The sequence below is a fragment of the Mesoplodon bidens genome, assembly GCF_964165515.1.
Source record: "Mesoplodon bidens genome assembly, chromosome: 7".
Lineage (NCBI taxonomy): Eukaryota > Metazoa > Chordata > Mammalia > Artiodactyla > Ziphiidae > Mesoplodon > Mesoplodon bidens.
In genome coordinates, this window is record NC_138164.1 from 29558330 (window position 1) to 29581699 (window position 23370).

The 23370-nt window shown below is 36.0% G+C and overlaps 1 protein-coding gene across 1 annotated transcript; it reads left to right on the top strand.

Annotated features, from left to right (window-relative positions):
- Positions 1 to 12105: 12105 nt before the first annotated feature.
- On the top strand, positions 12106 to 22313 carry MMP13 (matrix metallopeptidase 13; the record flags this gene model as incomplete). Its single annotated transcript, XM_081238901.1, has 10 exons — positions 12106 to 12225; positions 12314 to 12555; positions 13238 to 13386; positions 13548 to 13673; positions 15624 to 15785; positions 17214 to 17331; positions 18332 to 18465; positions 19427 to 19586; positions 21441 to 21544; positions 22213 to 22313. The coding sequence occupies 10 exons, from the start codon at positions 12106 to 12108 to the stop codon at positions 22311 to 22313; spliced, it is 1416 nt and encodes a 471-aa protein (XP_081095027.1).
- Between the last annotated feature and the right edge of the window lie 1057 nt (positions 22314 to 23370).

The window sequence follows — 23370 nt, forward strand, 5'->3', positions numbered from 1 at the left end:
CTAGTGAATGCCTTTTAAAGTAAAACCTCACTGATTTAAAGCCTGCTGATATAGTTAAATATTTTATTTAGTATACATAAATCTCATCTAGCAGAATGATCTAGATAGGAAAAACACTTTAATGTTTTTCTGTGCTAATGTTTAGTTTTACTTGAAAGGCAAATCCAGTTAGAGTGCAGTAGCTAATTTTTCCCAAGAATCTATGAACTTAATGGTTCTTTAATTTTTTTTTTACAGTAATATTTTTTAAATATTTTGCCTCCGAACTCTGGGACCACCAATCCAATCATTTAGTGCATTACTTACTGATATATAGCATAGGCTGAATGTTAATTAGTTGTACTGAATTATCTCTTGCCTGACACTTCAATGAAATAAAACAAACATTCAAACATTGTATATTAAGTGGAATTTTGTGCCCTTATTTAAAATTATTAATGTCTTATAGTATTGTTTAAATATTAGCTGATTATAGTGCAATTTAGATTTTTTTAAGTAAGGATACTTGTATTACATAAAAATTAAGGCTGTGTCTAAAGAAATTTTAATATATCATAGTGTACCTTAGACTTCTGATTCTATAAGAAAATAAGAATCATGAAAATGCTAGATCCAAAAGTACAACAATCTTTAAAATGTCACATTTTATTGTCTCTCTGTGTTAATCAGAAAAGCAAATTACACTCCAGCTCTTTTCCCTAAAACTGTGGACCATGCTGTCCAAGCAGCCTTCAAGGTTTGGAGTGATAAGCCCCAACTCAAATTCACTGGAGTTTTCTGGGACACTACTGACATATAATCGTCTTCAAAAGCAGAGGTAATAATGATGAAAAGACTGTCTTTATTGAGGATGTCTCATTTTTTAATACACTCTACCTGAAGTGATAGGTTTTGTTCTTGTCTTGACAATTTTTCCACAATTATTTTCTGAGTTGTTTCTCTTTTAGAATATGGAGATTTCTTCCCCATTTGATGGGTCATTTGGACTGTTAGCACATGCTTTTTCTCCTGGTGAGGGTCGGGGAGATGATGTTCACTTTGATGATGATGAACTCTGGACAAATAATTCCAAAGGTAAAGGTGAATAACCTTCAATTAGAATTGATGTAATCCTATTCACTGAACTTGTGTAATCACTGACCTCAAAGAGTGGTGAAAGTAAGTTACAGAAATCCCCCATTTGGGAGAAAATTGCTTTTTCCATTTTATGTAAATAGGTTGTCAAAACATTGAGTTTTCCATCTCATATTCCCAACAGAAATTAAGGCAATAAAACAGAATTAACCAAAATGCTTTTTGAGGTCTTAGAGGGTTAAACTGACACTGCAGGGATTGTGTGGTAACACTACAAAGTTTGAATTGACCCAGGTTTTTTCCCTCCTATGGTTGAAGAAAGTGTAACATAGTTTGCTAATTGATCATTTAAACTTCAGTGTGGTGGAAATAATTTATAGTGATTCACAGATAAAACATATTGTCATATATTCAGATATAAAACAATGACCTTTATTTCACGTTTTGCTGCTTTAAGTTATATTCCTATTCTTCACTAACACTTTGACTAAATATCATATCAAGGGGTAGACAACACAGGCATTAAATATCGATCTATAATCTCTCTTCTTTCTTATTAGAAAAACAATGTGTCACTCTGTCCTCGAGCTGGCATAGAAAATATAGCCTTCATAGTAAACTAATGAGCATTAGAAAAGATTGCTGTTAAAACTTCTCCAACTTGGGCAAATGTGGAATTAGGAGGGTGTGTGTTTATATCAACTACATACTAATAGTCATGTTTGCCAAGTACTTTCTGCCAGAAGGTTTGCCTGAATCAACAAGAATTACTGTAATTAGCATGTTTATTGTTTTTATGCAAATATTGCTAAATGCTTTAAAATAACCTAAAGCTTCGAATTTGAATACCCCTAGTGTGTCGATTATTGCTTGCAGCTCAGCAATTGTTTTCATCATGCCAAAGTAAATTCTGGATAAACTCCATTATCATTAATTCAGATTTCAAACTTTGTAGCTACTGTACATTAGGCACTTACTATTTGCTGGGTCCTTTGGATATTAATAATAAAAACAACAACAAAAGCTAATCTCTAGTACAGTGATTGACTTCTTATAATATGCCATGTGCTTTACCATTAAATTCTCTCATTAATCCTGTAAGACTGGTTTCATTATCCTCACTTCACAGGTGAGGAATCTGTCTGGCTTCAGGGCCCATATCCCCTACCAGTACAGGATTCGCTATTTCTTTTACATATTCCAAACTAATTAAGTTTGTTTTTAAACATCTTTATTGGAGTATAACTGCTTTACAATGGTGTGTTAGTTTCTGCTTTATAACAAAGTGAATCAGCTATACATATACGTACGTTCCCATATCTCCTCCCTCTTGCGTATCCCTCCCATCCTCCCCATCCCACTCCTCTAGGTGGTCACAAAGCACCCAGCTGATCTCCCTGTGCTACGTGGCTGCTTCCTACTAGCTATCTATTTTACATTTGGTAGTATATATAAGTCCATGCCACTCTCTCACTTCATCCCAGCTTACCCTTACCTCTCTCTGTGCCCTCAAGTCCATTCTCTACGTCTGCATCTTTATTCCTGTCCTGCCCCCAGGTTCTTTAGAACCCTTTTTTTGTTTGTTTTTTTAGATTCCATCTATATGTGTTAGCATATGGTATTTATTTTTCTCTTTCCGACATACTTCACTCTGTATGACAGACTCTAGGTCCATCCACCTCACTACAAATAACTCAATTTTGTTTCTTTTTATGGCTGAGTAATATTCCATTGTATATATGTGCTACATCTTCTTTATCCATTCATCTGTCGATGGACACTTAGGTTGCTTCCATGTCCTGGCTATTGTAAATAGAGCTGCAATGAACATTGTGCTACATGACTCTTTTTGAATTATGGTTTTCTCAGGGTATATGTCCAGTAGTGGGATTACTGGATCATATAGTAATTCTATTTTTAGTTTTTTAAGGAACCTCCATACTGTTCTCCATAGTAGCTATATATACTTATATAGTTGTGTGGTGCCCAAATGTTCTTTGTCACTGAAAGTAAAGTGACCATAGTTTTTCTCTTATTCATTACTGCCTAATAACACAGAAGTCAAAGGACACAACAAAATCAGTAATGGAATCTCAGTGGCTCCAACCTGCACCCCTTGGGCACTTGCTGTGTCAGGGTCACTGACGAAGGTATCCTTACAGATTTTGGTTTTTGTCCTTCTTCATTAAATATGCAATAAGGGAGAGATGTAATTAATAAGGCTTAAATAATTTATCTAAAAAATCTTTTAAAAGAACTGATTTTGGTGTGGTTCTACTTATATCATCAACACTGTGTTCCTTCATAGACATTAACCTGTTTGCTGTTGCTGCACATGAATTTGGCCACAACTTGGGCCCCCATCACTCCAGGGACCCCAAAGTTCTGATGTACCTTATCTGATATACACCCACTTTAGCCAGAGGAATATCTTCTCTGAGGATGATGTCAAAGGCATCTGGGCTTTCTGTGGTTTGCTGACGTTTGGTTTTCTTCTCATTCTAGAAGTATTCATTTGCCCTTCTAATCTCCTAAAACAGCTTTTCTCAGTCTGTGTACTGTGGAACTCCAATGCTTCAAGAAGCAACTGAAAAGGCTGTTCCAAGCTCAAATAACTGAGGGACTCATTCCAAGCTCTAGCCCTTTTCTTAGATTATCATGATGTCATGAAGCTCTAGGAAGTCCTCCAGGAAAGAAACTGGTTCACAGTTGTTTAACCCAATATCTCCTAAGTTTATTTGACCATAGACATTTCCCTCTTTTTCTCCCTCCTTTCCTCACCACCTTTCTTCATTCCCACCATTAATATTGGTGGAACACCTCTGATATCCCATGGAATGAGGTTTCACACCACCCCCTTTGAAAAATGCAGTCCTAAGACACATAACAGTGAGGAGTGATTTTCTCCATGGGTTTGTGGAAGTCCAGATCTGAGAGAATCAGGATTATCAGGTTGGCCTCCATTTACTTTTCACCCAAATTTTTAATCTTATTTCAAAAGGCATATTTTATAGTAATTTAGTTATCTCTGTACCTGTAGTTTAAGATTCTCCAAATCTTTTTCCCATCTCAGAAGAGAAGCTCATAATTGTATGCTGCACTTTAGCAAATGCATGGCTGGTGCAGACTACAGAATACCATTTTATAAAATCCATCCTGTTAAAATTCATATAATTTATATTACATTCATTCCAAATTTTGTATGAGAAAATAAATTTCTGGGAGTTCCCTGGTGGCCTAGAGGTTAGGATTCTGGGCTTTCACTACCGTGGCCCATGTTCAATCCCTGGTAGGGGAGCTGAGATCCTGCAAGCCGTGAGGTACATCCAAAAGAAAAAAAAAAAAAACAGAAATTGCTCTAAAAGGTGGGAGATTTATTAATTGAAATATATAATCGAATTAAAATATAACTTAACATAGAATCTAATTAATGAAGGACATGACATCAGTCTTTGGCCAGACCTAGGAGAAAATGTTCCTTACCTATAAGACCTGGGGACCGGGTAAAATAATTATTATGTTTGCTGTCAAATACAATTTTCATTTCATTTTCTCACTCTCTGTGAAATTTAAAAATAGGGAGCTATTATTATCCTTGTATCTGAAAATAAATATATAATTTATACATGAAGATATACATTAAACTATACAAGAAGATACAGTAAGTCAGTGCTGATTGGGACTGGAAATTGTATTACAGTTTTCCCATTTTAATCCTTATATTGTCAACTTTATCAGTCAGGATCCAACCAGGAACCAGAAATAACTTTAGGTATTAAAACAGGATTAGAAGAGAAACAGAAACAACCCACAAATTAGCAACACCGAAAACCTCTACCAGCCCCTGGGGTTAGAGGGACACAGGGAGCAGATGATGTGATCAACCCAGCACCCTGAGTGATGAGGAGTTAGAAAGCATGGTGGGGCTGCCTGGGAGGAGCTGGAACCACAGAGGGAGGGGATGTCTACAGAAAACTGGAGACAGCCACCACTCCTCCCAAGGAAGAGAGAGGAGAGGACAAGAAATACTGGCTTTTCTCCTGCTCTCCAGTGCCTCCCTTTGGCTGACCCTACAGAGAAGCTATTTGGCAAGAGAGCCCAGGAAAAGTACTAATTAGCAGAGGAAGTGTTGAAAATAGGAAGTTAAGAACATCAAGTTCACCTTAAAGCTAAACAGTGGCCCTTCCCCCAGACACAGGGGAACACAGGTCACTATTTGAGACTAAGAATTAGGAATAAGCCACAATATATGAGCTGAAGACGTTTTCCTATCTCATTTTAATCTAGACATCAAAACTAGAATGCTAATGGTTATTTTGCTTTTGAAAAGAATCTGGAGACAATCTGAAGAAAATCAAGGGACCATGTTGGGTCATTATTTTCTTACTTTTAGGTCCAAGAAAGAGATCATTCAGTGGGCAAACTCCGGAGAAATTTGATCTAGACTTCACACCTGATACTATTATGCAGTTATGAGGAGAAAAAAGTATCTTTAAGGACACGTAAGTCAAATTTGAGACCTAATATCAGTGGAATACCTGGGAAACTCCCCATGCTGACAGTCTTCAAATTCTACAGTTCAGCTTTCCCCACCACTTTCCTTGTTTGCTATAGTCTGGCACACGTTTTTCCTTTTCCCTGAACAGAAGCTTTCTTCCATGCTAGTGCCTTCGTGCTTGCAGTTCCTTCTGCCTAGACTAATACTCTGCTCCCAGGTATTTTCATGGCTGAGACTCTCTTGTCATCTGGTCTCAGTTTTAAGTGTATCTCCTTGGAGAGGCCTGCCTTGACATTCAGGTGAACGTGTCCATCCCCCCAGCCCTGCCTCCAATCATTCTATAGCATCACTTCATTTTACATTCTTAATAATATTTCTAACTAGCCAAACTTGCCTTTTTTTTTTTTGCAATGTCTACTTTCTCCTTCTGATATCTAAGAGTTCTCGTCAATACTGCTTATGCAATATCCTGTATGCCTATAAGAGTGCCTGGCACAATGGTTTTGCTGGGTGCTAAGTAGGTTAGTTATTGCTAATTAATGATATATATCAGGTGCTTCCTGTGTGCCAGGCACTGTTGCAAATGCCCTCAGTCCTCATATAACCTATAACACAGGTACGGTGATGATCCCATTTGTATAGTTAAGATTGAGTAACTTTTCTTCTCACTCTGCTCCAGCCACACTGGTCTCCTTGCTGCTTTCCCCAATTATACCAGCAGATTCTTACCTCAGGGCTATTGCACTTGCTGTTCTCTCTGCCAAGAGCATTCTTCCTCAGACAGTTCCATAGCTCATGCCTTCACTGACCTTCCCTCAGGTCTTTTCTCAAATTTCACTTCCTCAGTGAGCCCTTCCCTGTCACCATATATAAATTACGACTGTCCTCCCTGAGCCCTCAACTCACTATCTTGCTCTGTTTTTCTCCTTTTCTCTCTCTCTCTACTAGAGTGTTCACTTCATGAGGACAAGGATTTTGATGTGTTTTGTTCACTGTTGTATCACTGAGATTAGGGAGCTAATAAATGGCAGAGTTGGGATTTTGGTTGGTGTAACTGATTCCAAGCCCTGTGCTCTCCATCTCTATGTGAGCTCCACAGACTTAGCTAAGGACTGGATCACTGGAGGGGTAAAAGAAACAAACACACATCCTGTAGTCCATAACTTAGAAGGATTTCTTTGTAATTTAGTTTATATTCAGTCAGTTTATTACATTCTTTGCCTTAGACATGTCCCTTGCTTGATCATAACTTTCCAACCAAAAATAAGGTCTTTCTTTGATTCATTGTTATTAACAAGAAAAGACTTTAGGGCCTTCATGTCGTGCTGGATGAATGTCCCAAGGGAATTAGTGAGCTTGGATTTCCAGGAGACACCCAAGAGATTGATGCTGCTGTCCATGAACCTAACACTGGGATGACCACCTTTCTCACTTGCAGACCAGTGCTGAAGGGATGAAATCATCTTAGCATCCAGGTTGAGGTAGAAGCCTTTGTTGGTAGTTCATGGTTGCAGTGAATTCCTGTCTATAATTTTCTGAAATTAACTAACTAGAGCATTATAGAAAAAATTTAAATGTTAACCTCTTTAATGTATAGCATTATTAAGATACATTTTGTGCATTTTGAGTTTATTCTCAATTTTATAATAGACTCAATCAAGAAAAGCAAACTATGGAAGATTGCTACCCCAAATTTATTAAAGATAACTTTCCTAGAATTGAAAATAAAATAGATGCAACGTATGACTAACCTGGCAAGTTTTTCTATTCTAGAAAGTACTGTTTTTAAAAACTTTTAAGGTTGACTGTCATCTAAATAAATCAATTTAAAGGATATATATATCCTTAAATTTTATATATATATGGGGTTATCTAAAAAATCTTGGGGTATTACAGTAAATTTTGTCTTCTAGTTTTCTCCCTATTTTCCAGTCATTATGCAATAAGTTTATTACTTTTTTGTACTTTACTTTTTAAATCAGAAAATTTATTGCTTAAAAATATGTAACAACTTCTACTTTAGTGAATTGAGGTAGCAAGGTGAGGTTAGGCTGTTTTAAAAATAGACTTTTTGATTCATTGTTTAAATATTAGGGATTTTAAAATACACTGAAATTGCTTGTTGTTAAAACCTCAGGCCCCATTTCTTGAGCTTGTTTTCATTTCTATTATTCACTGCCAAACCCTGTTTTTTTTCGTTTTCAGAGACATTTGGGCATGGATGGGCTAGAATGTGTGTTCTATTCCTGGTTGTTTTCTCTTACAGTATTTGGTTAAAGCTGGCAGAGGTGGACATTCAGTGACCACCCTTTTTAACAAAACACAATAAAAATTAAAATTCATTTAGGAATAGAGCCCAGGAAATTGTGTCTTGACTTTCAGATGTCATACTCGAGTAAGAACTGAAAAGACTTTAATTTTTCTTGCAGATTCTATTTATTTATTTTGTGGATCAACCCAGTATGAATGCAGGATCTCTGAAGACTATGAAATTCAAATGTTAAAAGTAAATGACCTCCTAAATTGCTGATCTTCTGCTTTGTAGCTTCAGCATCTAAAATAGTGGATTATGGCCTCTTGCCTTCCAAGATGGCCCACACTCTGTCTATGGAGTGTGTATCTCCCTGAACAAACCTTCTTTCACTTTACTATGTCTTGCTCTTGAATTCTTGCCTGCACAAAGCCAAGAACCCACACTTGGTGGCCATCCCAGGGACTCAGACATGACTTGGGATTTGACCATCCTCTTGCACCCCACTCTCTTTCCTGCAACATCTTTTCTGGCACCCAATGTGGGACCTCAAAGGCCATAATCTCAATCTGCCTATTGGGCTACAGCTCCCCTCTGAAGAGTGGCTGGGACTTATCCTGAGCCATGTAGATTCAAGTAGCCCGTTAAGTGGCAGCTGACGTCGCCTGCAGGATCTGGCAGAGACCAGTTCTCTGGCCGTGAAGAAGCGCACTGAGGCCAAAGCTTTTCCCCCTCAGTCTTTCTCATTCTCCTATTGCTCTATCTCTTTGGACTTGATAAGATCCACCCGGAAGACCACCAAACATCCAAATTAAGACTGCGTGGCAAGTAATTGACAAATGGTTGGGTCTAAAGAACTCCTGCCAGGGGGTTTATCTGCTGGCGCAGTGGTTGAGAATCTGCCTGCCAATGCAGGGTCACGGGTTCGAGCCCTGGTCTGGGAGGATCCCACATGCTGCGGAGCAACTAGGCCCGTGAGTCACAACTACTGAGCCTGCGCATCTGGAGCCTGTGTTCTGCAACAGGAAAGGCCGCGATAGTGAGAGGCCCGCACACCGCGATGAAGCGTGGCCCCCGCTTGCCACAACTAGAGAAAGCCCTCACAGAGAAACGAAGAACCAGCACAGCCAAAAATAAAAAATAAATAAAAATAAATAAAAATAAAATAGTGGATTATGTCATGATTGTGCATAAGTAGGTTAGGTGGGGCACTCTTACGCCTTAATCTAGGGTGTAAATATGATTAAGCGTTTAAATTCTAGTTTAGTTCTCTTTTTTTAAGAATACATGAGCCCATTTCATGGGGTCATGGGCAAAAAAAAAAAAGGACAGAATGAAAGAAAATCAGAGACTAGGGCAAAGCAACCTTCAGAGAGTGTTTAAAAAAAATCATTACTTTATGCAGCTACGGAATCAAATCATTTGCCTTTTAGAAAAATAAAGATACTACTAAGTGTCATTGTCAACACTAATAATTTATAATGCTCTAAGCTGAAGCCAAATTTTTTTTAGCATAAAGGTCCTTTGGTTTACAGAAATTTCATAATTTTAACCCAACTCAAATGGTCCATTGTTCCTATTATTTCATTATTTTTAATGAGGAACACCCCTGTGCTTTACTCAAGCGTTGTTCATAGACATTTTATGTTCTCTTCTGGGTGATGTTTTGAACTTAGAAACTGATGATGATATATGTTTTAAAAAGTCCCACATTGCTTATATCTGAATCAGCAGTAGATACACATACTGCACATATCTGATTTCGTCTACAGTTTTGCTTGCTTGTTCTACAGGTTTTCAAATTTCCCAGTGATTCGTAAGCTTCTTAGAACCATTTGTATATACCAGTTCAGCCTCTTTGTGCTTAAGTTGTCATTTGAAACCACAAACCACATCACCAGTGATAACCAGAAGGCATGGCTTTCATTTTAATAATTAACCTGAGATAAGGACTTGTGTTGACAAGCAGTTTGCTTGTCAGGATGTGTGGTGACACATCCTGATCACTGTATAAAGCCAGTCCTCCATGAACAATAGTCTATAGTCGAGCACTCCGATGATTTTTTAAGAAATCAATTTCTACTTTAATCTTCTGAGGAATTTTTATTTATTCCAGTAAGAAAATTGTGAAATGTGTAACAGCATGTTCTCATTAAACTTTCTGTGTTTATCTTTTTCACTGTTTATATTCTTAAATGAAATAAGAAACTAATAAAATATTAAAGTGGTTTGACAGTAAGCATAATTTTGAAAGTTGAAAAATGGTGACATTTATTTTTATTGTTCATTAAAAATCCTTCTTTATGGGGGAGATAATATTGCAATCACTGCAAGTAAACGTCTCTTATCTTATCCTTCATTCCATCTTCATAGAGACTAGCATAGTATCCTGCATAGTTGATGCCCAATCAGCTTTCATTGATTTAATAATGAAAAGGGCTTTAAAAAATTCTAGTTTCAGGTGGTAACATTTCTATAAATATATGAAGATCTATAAGTAGAGTTAGCCTATTTGATTCTTTTCACCCACTTTCAAACATTAAATAAAATGACACTTGTTTTTAAACTTCTTGTTCAAGGAGTTCTTTTTTTATTATCTAATGTGACCTTAAAAGACTATAAAAATTTATTGGTAAAAGCAAATGCTTTCTAATGAATCAATTTCTTATAAGCTTAATAGATGAATCAAATTTGTGGATAATTTTCACTTAATCTCAAAGTTAAATGTTATACATGGAAGAGGCTTAAATCAAATTATTATTTTGCATTGCTGATTGAGCCCAAATCTAATATTGAACTCTTTGGAAATAATCTATTGTAAGGACCTATTTGGCTCTATTTTGGATAAAAACATAATAAATTTCCCTGAAGTGATTGCTTACACGTGATAGGTTTTTCTGGTTTTCTCTGAGGTACTGGCTAATTTAGATAATAGCATTTTACCCACATGTTGGGATACCCTTCCCTACTCACCTTAATCTGTCTTCATGCTCCACCTGTTTGTTAGTATTTTCTGACCTAGACTTCTCTGTGACTCTTAATCACTTAAATTAACTTGTGTTTTCAATCATTCAGTCAATCTGAAGATCATGGATCATATTTCTCTATCCATTTACATCTGCAAGGGACCAAAGATGGCATTCTGAATTCATGGTATTAAATGTGTGATGTTCTAAACGGAATAATAGACTAGAGGTCCCTAAAGGACAGTTTTCTGGAGTTGTTGGAGCAAAGGTACTTCTATTATTCAAACTTAAAAGTGAAAATCAAGAAACTTGAAAATGGCCATAGAGTCTTAGCTTTCCTGAGCACTCCCAGAGGTGTGGGAACTAAGCAGCTCTGTTTTTGAGAAAATATCTGAGAATGGATGGAGTAGAGGTCATATTCCATGGCGGTCAAAAACATGAAGTTTACTGGCCTGGATTCAAATGCTGGTAGTAGCATTTATTAACCATATCACCTTAAACAAATATTTAACTTCTCTGTGTCTCAGATTATTCATATGTAAAGTGAAAAACAAGCCTTCCTACAATACCTACTTTATAAGACTATTGTAAGGATTAAATGAGATAATACCTTTTAAGTCTAGCATGCAGTAATCCCTCAGTATGTGTTAGCCATTATACTATATTCCAATATACTGTATTCTAATACATTCTTTTACCTCTGCCTGGACCTGTAGGGAATTCATGTAGGGTTCCATATTTGTTGAGAGGTCACACCAGTGCTTTTAAATTCCAGCTGCAGCACTCAATCCTGTGATGAGTCTCCAAGCTTTGTTCTGGTCCATTTCTGTGGCCTTCAGGTATATATAGTATTTCCCTCTTAGGTTCTCTGGAGAAAATGAAGTTTAAAACTCACCAGGTTATAAACATTCTGGAAACAAGACTAGATTTCTTACAGAAGTAAGTGTACCATCTTGATATTCTTATCTGAAAAAGTAGAAGTAGCTACTTTCCTACAAAGGGGAAAACATTTTTGCCAAGTGAAGTGAAAATTTTACTCTTCCCACAATAGCCATAAATATGCTGAGGCTGTTATTTTGCCAGATGGTTTTTGAGACCCTGCTGAAATGAGAGAAGGCCTCATTTTATATTTCCCTCAAATTCTACCAGAAACCACACTTCTTGGGAGGAAAAAAAGTCCTCATGTAAGCATGTTTACCTTTAACTGACTAGGAAGTTGAAACTTGTCCATAAATGATGACTCACCATCATAGGCCTATAAAAGTAAAGGTACTTGTCTGTGGGAAAGCAGCAGCCTCCAGGCACAACCATTCAAGATGCACCCAGGCGTCCTGGCTGCCTTCCTCTTCTTGAGTTGGACTCATTGTTGGTCCCTGCCTCTTCCCAATGATGAAGATTCTGACGATTTGTCCGAGGAAGACTTCCAGTTTGCAGAGGTAGAGTATTTTGCTAATCCCAATGGTGTGGTACATCTCATAAATGTCTTTTTCTTTTAAAAGAGGATCATTTTGGTCTCTTTCCTAGAACTACCTGAAATCATACTACTATCCTCTGAATCCTGCTGGAATCCTGAAGAAGACGGCAGCAAGCTCTGTGGTTGACAGGCTTAGAGAAATGCAGTCTTTTTTTGGCTTAGAGGTGACTGGCAGACTTGATGATAACACCTTAGACATCATGAAAAAACCAAGATGTGGGGTCCCTGATGTGGGTGAATATAATGTTTTCCCTCGAACTCTCAAATGGTCCAAAATGAACTTAACCTACAGGTAAATCATAGACTATCTTTCTTTAATATTTGTTATATTTTGTAGTATCAGATGTCTAATTTTCAGCACAAGGCTACAGGTGACAGAACACGTGTGGTCCCATTGTTTTACGTAGGCCTTAGATATTAAACTGGAAGTTAAGTAGGTCCAGGAATAACTTTAATACTGTTGATGAGAATATCTCATAGCATCTATTATTTTTACATTAACCCAGCATTATTTCTCACTGCAAATCTCAATTTATTTCTTTCAGTTATGAAACCAAAATAGAAGTAAAAGTAGTTTCAAGGAAATTTGCAGATGCAGTAATCAGGCATATTTATTATAACAGTGCTAAAAATGGAGAGTTTCATTCTCTATGAACTTTACAGAACTATTTCATTTGTTTAGGCTACAGTGATACAGAACTTTTAGCATGCAGTATAAGTTTTATTAAACATCTAAATACTTTAAGATGTCAAATGGTCAAATATTTGGAGATACTCAAATATCTGATTGAATTTTTCATTTTATAGTCTTTGTGTGTCATCATAATTAATAAGTTCTTGGAAACAATGGACCTGTAGTAGAACTTTTAGAGAAGCCATTGCATTTTGAGTAGAAAAGCAGTTTTCCAAGAAAATATATTCTAAAATAGCTTTCACCTTCCGAAAATTTGATTGAAACTTTCTCTGTTGAATAGAATTGTGAATTATACCCCTGATTTGACTCATTCTGAAGTTGAAAAGGCATTCAAAAAAGCCTTCAAAGTTTGGTCTGATGTGACACCTCTGAATTTTACTAGAATTCACAATGGCACTGCAGATATCATGATCTCTTTTGGAACTAAAGGTAATGATGCAGAATTTTTATATTCTGCTCCTTAATTGGCTCCATTCTTTTATTCCTTCTTTCAGTTATTCATTAATTTTTACAGAATTCAACAAAAATTCACTAAGCACCTGTGCTAGGCTTCGTATAATTAGAGTCTTAACTCTTGTTTTTGTGTATAGAGCATGGTGACTTCTACCCATTTGATGGACCATCCGGTCTATTGGCTCACGCTTTTCCTCCTGGACCAAATTATGGAGGAGATGCCCATTTTGATGATGATGAAACCTGGACAAGTAGTTCCAAAGGTTGTATTTCTTATAAAGATATAATTCATGATTATCAGATTAGATTTGATCATTAACCCATTAATAAGAAGTTTAAGCACACTGTAAATTATATTTGGTATTTGATTCTATTTTCCAAAAAAGTTTAACAAGTATGATAATCTTCCACTTATTAGTCTCTACAAGTTACATTTCTATAAGCCAATATGAAACGTTAAAAATGAGCAAAATCTACTAAGTCTAGTGGCTCGAGGGATACTAGCTAACTTTGAAACAGGATCAGAATGCTTTCTGTCAACCAAGGTGTTGTTATTGTGAATTACCTTTGACATGTTGAAGAAGTACAGTTTATTACAAATATAAATCTAAAAACTATTAGGTTTAAATATGTAAATGAGTTGGATGTGAGTTGGAATAGTTTTTTCCCTTGTAGAAATATTAATGGCACAAGTCCAGTCAAATTTCTGTTCTCTGTTATATGTTACTTGTTTTAGACTTGTCTATATCACTGATTTTACAAATACCACTCTAACAAATCAATATAGTGCCTTACTTGAGAAAGCATGAGACAAAACAGATTAAATTATATTCACAAGAGCAAAATGAAACTCACTGTTGAGTGAATTCAGTCAGTAGTTGAGTCTTCAAGGCTCAAAAGGATTGGGAATGTTAATTTAGACAGAAAAGCAGGATTAGCACAACTAGGACTTAATTTTGGAGCTATATGGACTCTTAGTTGTGACAATTAAAGGGTAGTCTTCAAAAACAACTACTTTTTATTATTCATTTAAATAAAAAGAATTATTTTTCTAAGAAGTAAAACTGGGCCTTGAATAGTCAATGTCTCAATGCGTACATCTCCAATCTGTCTTTGGAAGGAAAGATGAGAATTTATATATTTAAGGTCTGAACATTTCGCAGGTAGGAATGATTTTAGGAAGAAAGAACAACACCTAGTATTGTTAAGACATAGTCACAGTAAGCTTCAGTTTTTGGTTCCTGCATAAATTCTAGGTTTGAAATATTTAAGTGAAATGAATGAAAACATCCATAAGTCAGGATTAATTTTTCAGGTGAAGGCCAGGAATGGTACCCACTGTTAGTTATTTCAGTGAAGAATTACTTGTCATTCAGATTATCATGAACTTTGATCACTTTTATGGTCTGCACAATTCACTAAATTTGTTATATATTTTCTTCATGCATAGGCTATGAGAGCAAATGGTATTCAAGGTCAAATTGAAAACACTGGTTCCAGCTTTCATGTGTTCTTTTTCTTTTGATATTTTATTATTTTTTTCCAATTTAAATTACCAATATTAGGAGGCTCGATAGTTGGTGGAAAGAGTGACTAGAGGAAATAGTGTAAACACAGTGACATAGTAGTCTTCGAGAATAGAGGAAAGTTGGCCAATCATGTCTAGAGTTTCTGTTTCTTTAAATTCTAGAGTCTAGAGATATTCTGGAAAGGATCATTTGGTTGGAATTTGCTCCCAAGTAGATTCCCGGAGACCCGATTTAATGAATCCTCTATGCTTGGTCATTATACCTTTGGATGTCGCCTCCTGTTTAGATGATGTTCTAGGCAGTACCGTAGATATGTATCATCCTATATTTTTTCTCATGAGTTTCCAGTTAAAGTCATAACTGTCTACTTTCCTCACCTGACATGAGAAAACAAAGAGCAAATCAGGATTACTAGTGTCTTCACAATAAATCTTTTTTGATTACTAATCAATGTGTTGGTACTCTGTGTAGGCAGCTATAATCAAAGAGAGCACCAAATTATTTATAATGATTAAATAAATGTTTTAAATCTTCCTTTAAGACACTGAATATTAACTTTAAAAAGTGAGTTAAATAGCCAAGAAAGAGAAATGGTGACATACCAGATAGATGAGGAAAATAATATTTATTCTGTGAATTGGTCATTGGAGGACTTTTTTTCTCAATTTCTTTGTTTTCTTACAGGCTACAACTTGTTTCTTGTTGCTGCCCATGAGTTTGGCCATTCCTTAGGTCTTGAACACTCCAAGGACCCAGGGGCACTCATGTTTCCCATATATACCTACACTGGCAAAAGCCACTTTATGCTTCCTGATGATGATGTACAAGGGATCCAGTCTCTCTATGGTAACTATTAATTTATCAGTTTAACAGCAGAAGAGATATATACATTTATTTTCTAAATTATTAGTGAATTTACCATTACCAATATTGCTGTCCTGGTTTTGTTATTAAAACCTGGGGAAACATGCTCATTTTTTCTTTCCAAATCAAACTACTTGCTCAAGTAGAAAATATTCCATTCTCCAAAGTTTTGCAGAATGTAACTCCTCATGTTTGTATTTTATACATTGAAAGGTACATTTGATACCCTCACAATACCTCTGACATCAGAAAGAAATATTTTATTCACCATTTAACTAATGAAGAAACTAAGCCTGTGGAGTTTAAATAGTGTATCGATAGCATCACAACTGGGTGAAACACAGCTGGATAGTAACACAGCTTTTGGGATAGCTTTCACCCAGCTTATACAGGGAGAAAGTGAGATTTTAACCAGCTTTTACAAAATCTGGGTATTCTTTCAACTACTCCTGCTTGCCACAGTAGAAACGATTCAAGTGGCCTGTGTTAGTTTTTAACCAACATCTACAGTGACCATTTGTAAGAATCTGTTCCTTTTTTTCTCTTCCAAATTTTCAATAATATTTACAAAATAATTAAACTTCAACTCAAAAAAGCAAAAGTACCTACCATAAATAGAAGTAAAACCACAGTACACAGTCATCAGTGTAAACACTCTAGAACACAGAGCTCAGAAAACTAGCTCAGGCCACCCCAACCTATTATTTTCCCTTCTGGATTTAAATCTACTACAGCAGCTAGTGTAGGCATAGGCAAGGATTTTGCAATTTTTACTATTTCTACAATATCTTGACTGAGGAACTTCATGATAGAATAGGCTCTATTTAGAGAAAAATAAGTTTAGAATTATTTTATCTACTGCACCTCTTCTGCACTCATGTGAGCTGGTGGAACAGCTCCCAACATGTGGCCAGTCATACCAGAATGGCTGAAGACCTAGTTTTCACCGAGATGCAGCTGTGATGTGGTCAACTGGTAAAGCGACATGAGCTGATGTTGACAGCTGATAAAATAGGCAAGAGAAAGAGCCCAAATGAGGGCTCCCACAGAGACAACATGCCACCAGAAATGGCTTTGAGAGGAATGTGTTTCTCAAGAGGAGTCCATCAATAGGTTGTGCAAAGCATGCGGAAAGTTTCCTCAAAGTCTTTTCTCCCCCGCTACCCCATTTCTATCACCAACCTCAAGAAAGCTAAGTTTGTAGCTGAGATGATTCTCAAGGGTCTTGAAAGATGAAAACAGAAGGAGAAGTCCCATAGGCAAGAACTTGGTAACCATGGAGGAAGGAAGTAGGATTACAGGTTCTTTGGAGCATTATGTAGGGGTGGCAGGACTTACTGCCCTTTCTGCTCTCCACTGGCAGAATCAGGTCATCCTCAGTAACTTGCTTCACTCATTTCATGACTGCAGGTCCAGGAGATGAAGACCCCAACCCTAAACATCCCAAAACGCCAGACAAATGTGATCCTTCCTTATCCCTTGATGCCATTACCAGTCTCCGAGGAGAAACAATGATCTTTAAAGACAGGTACTCTTCGTATTATTTTATAAATCCTGCATGTAACAAACATTTGTGAAGCCATGTCTTCCAATTACGGAAACATGTGGTCAAACTTCCAAAGAAATGTGAAGTTAGTGAAAATAATAGAACTTTGGGTAGTTTATTTACATATATGAGAGGAAGTAAATAACTGATGGATAAATGTTTTACTTTTCAATGGATAATCTTGGCATTGTGTAGCTTCCTTTTACATCTTTGGTTGTAGTTTTTCTTATAAAGACATATTTACAAAGTAAATATAGAAATACAATTTATTTATTTTAAAACGCAGTTATTGAAATCAATTACCATATTAGTAAGTTGTTACTCATAATTCCACATGAATTCCTTTTGATATGGAAAAACTTTGTTTCTGGTAACATATGTTGGAATTTAAGAGAGGAAGCACTGTACAAACTAAATCTATAGGTGATGAAAAATGAAATACTAATTTTTAATTTTGATATTGTTTTAATATCCTTATTTGTTCATTTGTTCATCTATTCAATGAATTAATTGTTCCCTCATCTGTGATCCTATAGTATTGCTACCTCCTCTACTATAGCTCTAATTTCATTGTGCTCCAGTATTTTCTCATATATCAGTTTCCCCAGGCCATGAGATCTTGGGAGCATAGTTTGTGTCACTTATGTTTTCTTTCCAGAGCCCAACAGAGTGCCTGGCACATTTGCTTGCCACTTATAAGATATACAAAATTGAACAAATCATGGTCCCAGCCCACTAATGACTTGGAGCCTTCACAAAGGCTCTGTAAGATTTTAGACTTCAATAATTTAGGACAGAGTTAAGATAGCAACAGCTTGTTTAACTGGCACTTAAGGGAAGTGGAAATCTTTCACCTTCATGGGTGCTAGGGAATGGTTGTGTCTAACTTACCTGTATTGATGTGGAGACAGCTGGCTATCAGGATAGACATATTGCACTTGAAAAAATGATAGCAAACTCTGCATTTTTACTTTTGTGTTAGATTCTTCTGGCGTCTGCATCCTCAGCAAGTTGACGCAGAGCTGTTTTTAACAAAATCCTTTTGGCCAGAACTTCCCAACCGTATTGATGCTGCATATGAGCACCCTTCCCATGACCTTATCTACATCTTTAGAGGTAATCTTTCCACCAGTGAGACCTCCTACATGTCCAGAGCAGACAGTGATGAACTTGATGCTACCAGAGACTTAATAAAATGATCGTTGTCAAAAATACACCTAAATTAAGAATCAAGTATAACAAAATGGGAACCAGAAAGCACCTGAAACCTTTCTACCAAGTGTCCCCAAATTTGACAAGTAAAAAGTCTACATTATTACTTATATCCACTCTTTATTTCACACCAATCATCTCAGTTTTTTCTCTTATTTCCTCTTAAAAATTATTTACTAAGCAAATGTTATAACAATGTACATTTTTAAAAATTGAAAAAAATTATCCATAATTCCCTCTTCTGAAAAGTCGACTTATTTTATTTTATCACCTTATTTTCTAGCCTTTCACCATATGAAATACGTATTTTAAATATTTATATTCATAATGTATATACATTTTAATATTCTATTTGTTCCCTTGACATAAGTTCCCAAATTGCTATTCAGCTTCATGATCATAATTTATAATGGCTACATAGCATTTTACTGACATTGTTTCTATTGTTTGACTATTATAATTAATGCTATAATGAAGTCACTTTTTAGAGAAGAAAATAATTTTCTACTAGTATAAAATTTGAGTTTTCAAGTTTATTTCCTATCCCTACTGTGCTGCTTATTCACAGAGAAATCTTAGTGTATTTTCCACCCAGGTCCAAACAATATTCAGAGGTAACAAATTGTCAAACTAATCATGATATTTGGTTGGCTATACTTACAGTTAAGAAACTGGCATCTTAAATCCTTTTTTTTTGTTTGTTTGAAGAATGTGCATATTTCTGTGTTTCATAAACATGGTAACCACAAACACTGACTAATTTATTTCTAAATGTGTAAAATGAGTCTCTCTTTGTTAAATATCTATATATGTGAGTTTTAATAGATTCCCTTGAATAATAAAACAATGTTTTTACTTATTCTAGGCAGAAAATTTTGGGCTCTTAATGGTTATGATATTCTGGAAGGTTATCCCAGAAAAATATCCGACCTGGGATTTCCAAAAGAGGTTAAAAGGATAAGTGCGGCCGTTCACTTTGAGGATACAGGGAAGACGCTCTTCTTCTCAGGAAACCAAGTCTGGAGGTATGAGAGCCATATTTACTGACCCATCATCTTGTGTCATAGAGACAAAGTGAGTCTCGAAAATCTCTTGCTACTTAAAATTATCTCATGCAGTATTGTAAATGTCATACCAGTCATTCATTTCTCTTCCATGTCAGCTCCAGCAGGTAGCTCTTAACACTGGTATTTAAAAGTCTCAAGCCCTCTTGAAAATACACATAAAATTCTTGCCCTTTCTGGGCCACTCTTCTCTTTCTAAGGCATTTGTTGTACTACAACCATGGCAAAACTCTCTCTCTTATTTTGACATCTTAATTCCTTGTAATCTTTCTCCTGGATTCTCTTTCTTGTCATCCTCTCCTAATTTACATGGAACTCCATCTTCTGTGGCCAGAGAGGACATAAGAATAGGTACAGGAAAAGACTGAGCAAGAGAAGGCCACAATTTCTAGTCTGTTGATTCATTGGAGAGGTTGGCCAGGAAGCTGCTAGGCTTGTAGTTTGTGAAGCCAGCTCCTTTTGAAGAACAAGTAGAACAGGAATATCAAAAACACGTGTAGAGCTCAAGGCAGCATTGACATTGGCAATATTTATGAGCCCAAATCCACGTCTGTATTCAGGGATGATTATCTCATAGGTACACAATAGTTGAAATTTTTTAAATGGTAACTTTACTCCCTCTATACACACACACACACACACACACACACACACACATATATATATATATATACACTCATTATATATATATATGTACATATATATATACACTCAAGCATGCATGTGCACACACACACACACTCTTACATATCATCTTTACCTTTTGGCTTCTTTATTTCTGATAATGACACTTACAACTTTAAATATTACTGCCAGGTTCTACCTGCATTAGTGTTCCAGTCCCTTTACCCTATATGAGGTCTATGGCTCAGTCAAGTTGGATTGCTTACCATATCTCAAATGCACTGTGCTTTTATCTCCCCATATCCTCCCCTTATACAATTTTCTTTGCTAGAGGTCTTTCCCTACATCTCTCTCTTTTGAAATTCTATCCATTGTTTAAAGTTAACTTGAAAGTCTTTCTTGATCACCCCATTCAAAGTTATCTCCCTTCTCATGTAACTCCCATGACATCTCATGTTTACTCTCTCATGATGTTTAGCCCCTATTGCATAGTGTTGCAGTTTTGTGTGTATATGTCTTAGCTTTCTTGATAGTGCAGTGGTTCGTACTTTTTATCTATTGAAACATATCTCAAAAATATAAAAAACTTTCATCAGTAACAGTAAGAATATTACATCACAGGAGGCTGTTCTCTTAGGTTAATTTCAGAGTGTGTTTGGTTGGCTAGGGTGTGAGTATGTGCAGGGGAAGAGGAGTATGGAATATAAAGTTATGAGAGGGGAAAGCTGTGCTCCCCTTCCTAGTTTTGTTTCCACTGTATGCCTCTATAACTTTTTAGTGCAGAAATTGAACCTTAAATAGTTTGGCATCCGTTACTGCACTTAGCAAGTTGTCTTACACATAGTGGGAGCTCAACAGATAATTGTTCAATGCATAAACATATATTTATTTCACTCTAAGAACGCTTTCCTAATAATATACTTTTATAACAGCTATACAAATTTTGAAATGGAAATGAGCTTATAACTGTCTTTACAAAGATGGTCTTTAGGCAAGTCAAAATACCTCACCAGGTATCCACTATATACTCAGTATTATAATTCCTAATTTTAAAAAGCTACTGGTTGTTTCAAATGGACTTAAAAATTTGAAACTTTTGTCAATTTTGAAAGCTGCCATTATATCCATTGTATTATTTCTAAAGCAATTTACCCACGACCTACTCAAGAGTTTCTTTTTCTTATTAAATAGCTATGATGAAACTAACCATATGATGCATAAAGACTACCCCAGACTAATAGAAGAGGTCTTCCCAGGAATTGGTGATAAAGTAGATGCTGTCTTCGAGAAAAATGGTAACTAGTTCCACTGCACTGACCTTAATGGAGGGCTTCTGTAACCCCTTGAAATAATTTCCTTAGAAAGGAATTTTACACAGAACTTAGATGTGTTGATAAATGTCTGGCAGTTAAGGGTTTACTCATTCTTGTGTGACTACTTACACAGACAACAAACAAAAACTAATATGCTTAGAATAAATGAGAATTTTACTTAATGACTGCTAATTCTATGAATAAAAGATGCCAAATCTTAAACACTACCTTAAATTTAAAGATATTAAGATGCAAAAAGTATAGTTCAAATCAGGGGTGGAGTGGGGAGTAATTTATATATGAAGACCAATAATCATAGCTATATAATGATTTTTTGCTTGAATTATGGAAAGAGATGTTATCTCTAACTTACAAAAAATAACCAATATCAATAATTCAAGCATCAAAACTGGAGCTCCTGCCAATACAGCAATTAATTCGAGGTGACAGTTTAAGAGAGCTGGAGACATTTATACCTTTCCCCCTCTTTAAATTATAAACAATATATTAAAACATTAGTGGTATTTATAAAGATAAACACTGGAATGTTAAAAAAAAAAGTGAATCTAACAGATTGGGTTTTTAAAGGTAGCTAGAGTAAAACATTATTTTCAAACTCTGAAATTTTCTTTTTGGTCTTTTTCTTATAGGTTATATCTATTTTTTCAATGGGCCCATACAGTTTGAATACAGCATCTGGAGTAACCGTATTGTTCGTGTCATGCCAACAAATTCCCTATTGTGGTGTTAAATGTTTTAAAAATATTTTTATTTAAATCCTGGAGGCCATTTGGGATAATTCTTCCAGACGTTTTTTGGGGGGTCATGGGGGAGGGAGAGATATCAGGGGAAAACTTAGTTCTGTGAACAAGGTTCAGTAAGTTATCTTTGAATATTTAGTATCTATACAGCTATGCGTGGGGCTGGAACCACAATGAATTTTATAGTCGTGAAATTCATTATCTCTAAGGATCACCTAATTCTTGTGTGCTATACAGAAGCAGTAGTTGACAATATTCACCATCAAAAATGGGATATATGATCTGTCAAAGAGAGTTAGCTTAATATATTTATAAGGAAACTTTGCAAAGACATAAAAGTAAATCACATTTATATAATTAATGAATCATCTTTACCAAATAGTCTAAAGTCGTATGAAAATGAAATTTTGGGGAGCATATGACAGCCATACACAAACAACAATAAACCAAAGGAAAATGTTTGTAATAAATATATTGTAGACAACTTTCCAAAGAAATAACTTGGGTTTTTCACTAAAAATATTTGGTTTTATGTGCCCCTTTTCATTCAGAAATATCAGAGTCACTAAAGATATGAGACAAAGACTAATGGTGAGGATAGCAGATGTGGCCTTTGTATTGTGTTTAATTTTCACTATTGACAATGACTCAAGGACTACTCTCAAAGAAGACAAATATTTCTTTTCATATTTATAGAAGACAAAGAGAGATGATCTCTCTTCGTATTAAAATATTTCAGGTCTTTGAAAAATATCAAAGTATGGGGCTTCCCTAGTGGCGCAGTGGTTGGGAGTCCGCCTGCTGATGCAGGGGACGCGGGTTCGTGTCCCGGTCCAGGAGGATCCAGCATGCCGCAGAGCAGCTGGGCCCATGAGCCATGGCTGCTGAGCCTGCGCGTCCGGAGCCCTTGCTCCACAACGGGAGAGGTCACAGCAGTGAGAAGCCCGTGTACCGAAAAAAAAAGAAAAAAATCAAAGTATATTAAAATTGTTAACAAAATGATCTAAGGCCACAGAATCACTTTTTCATAAATCATCTGATTATTTA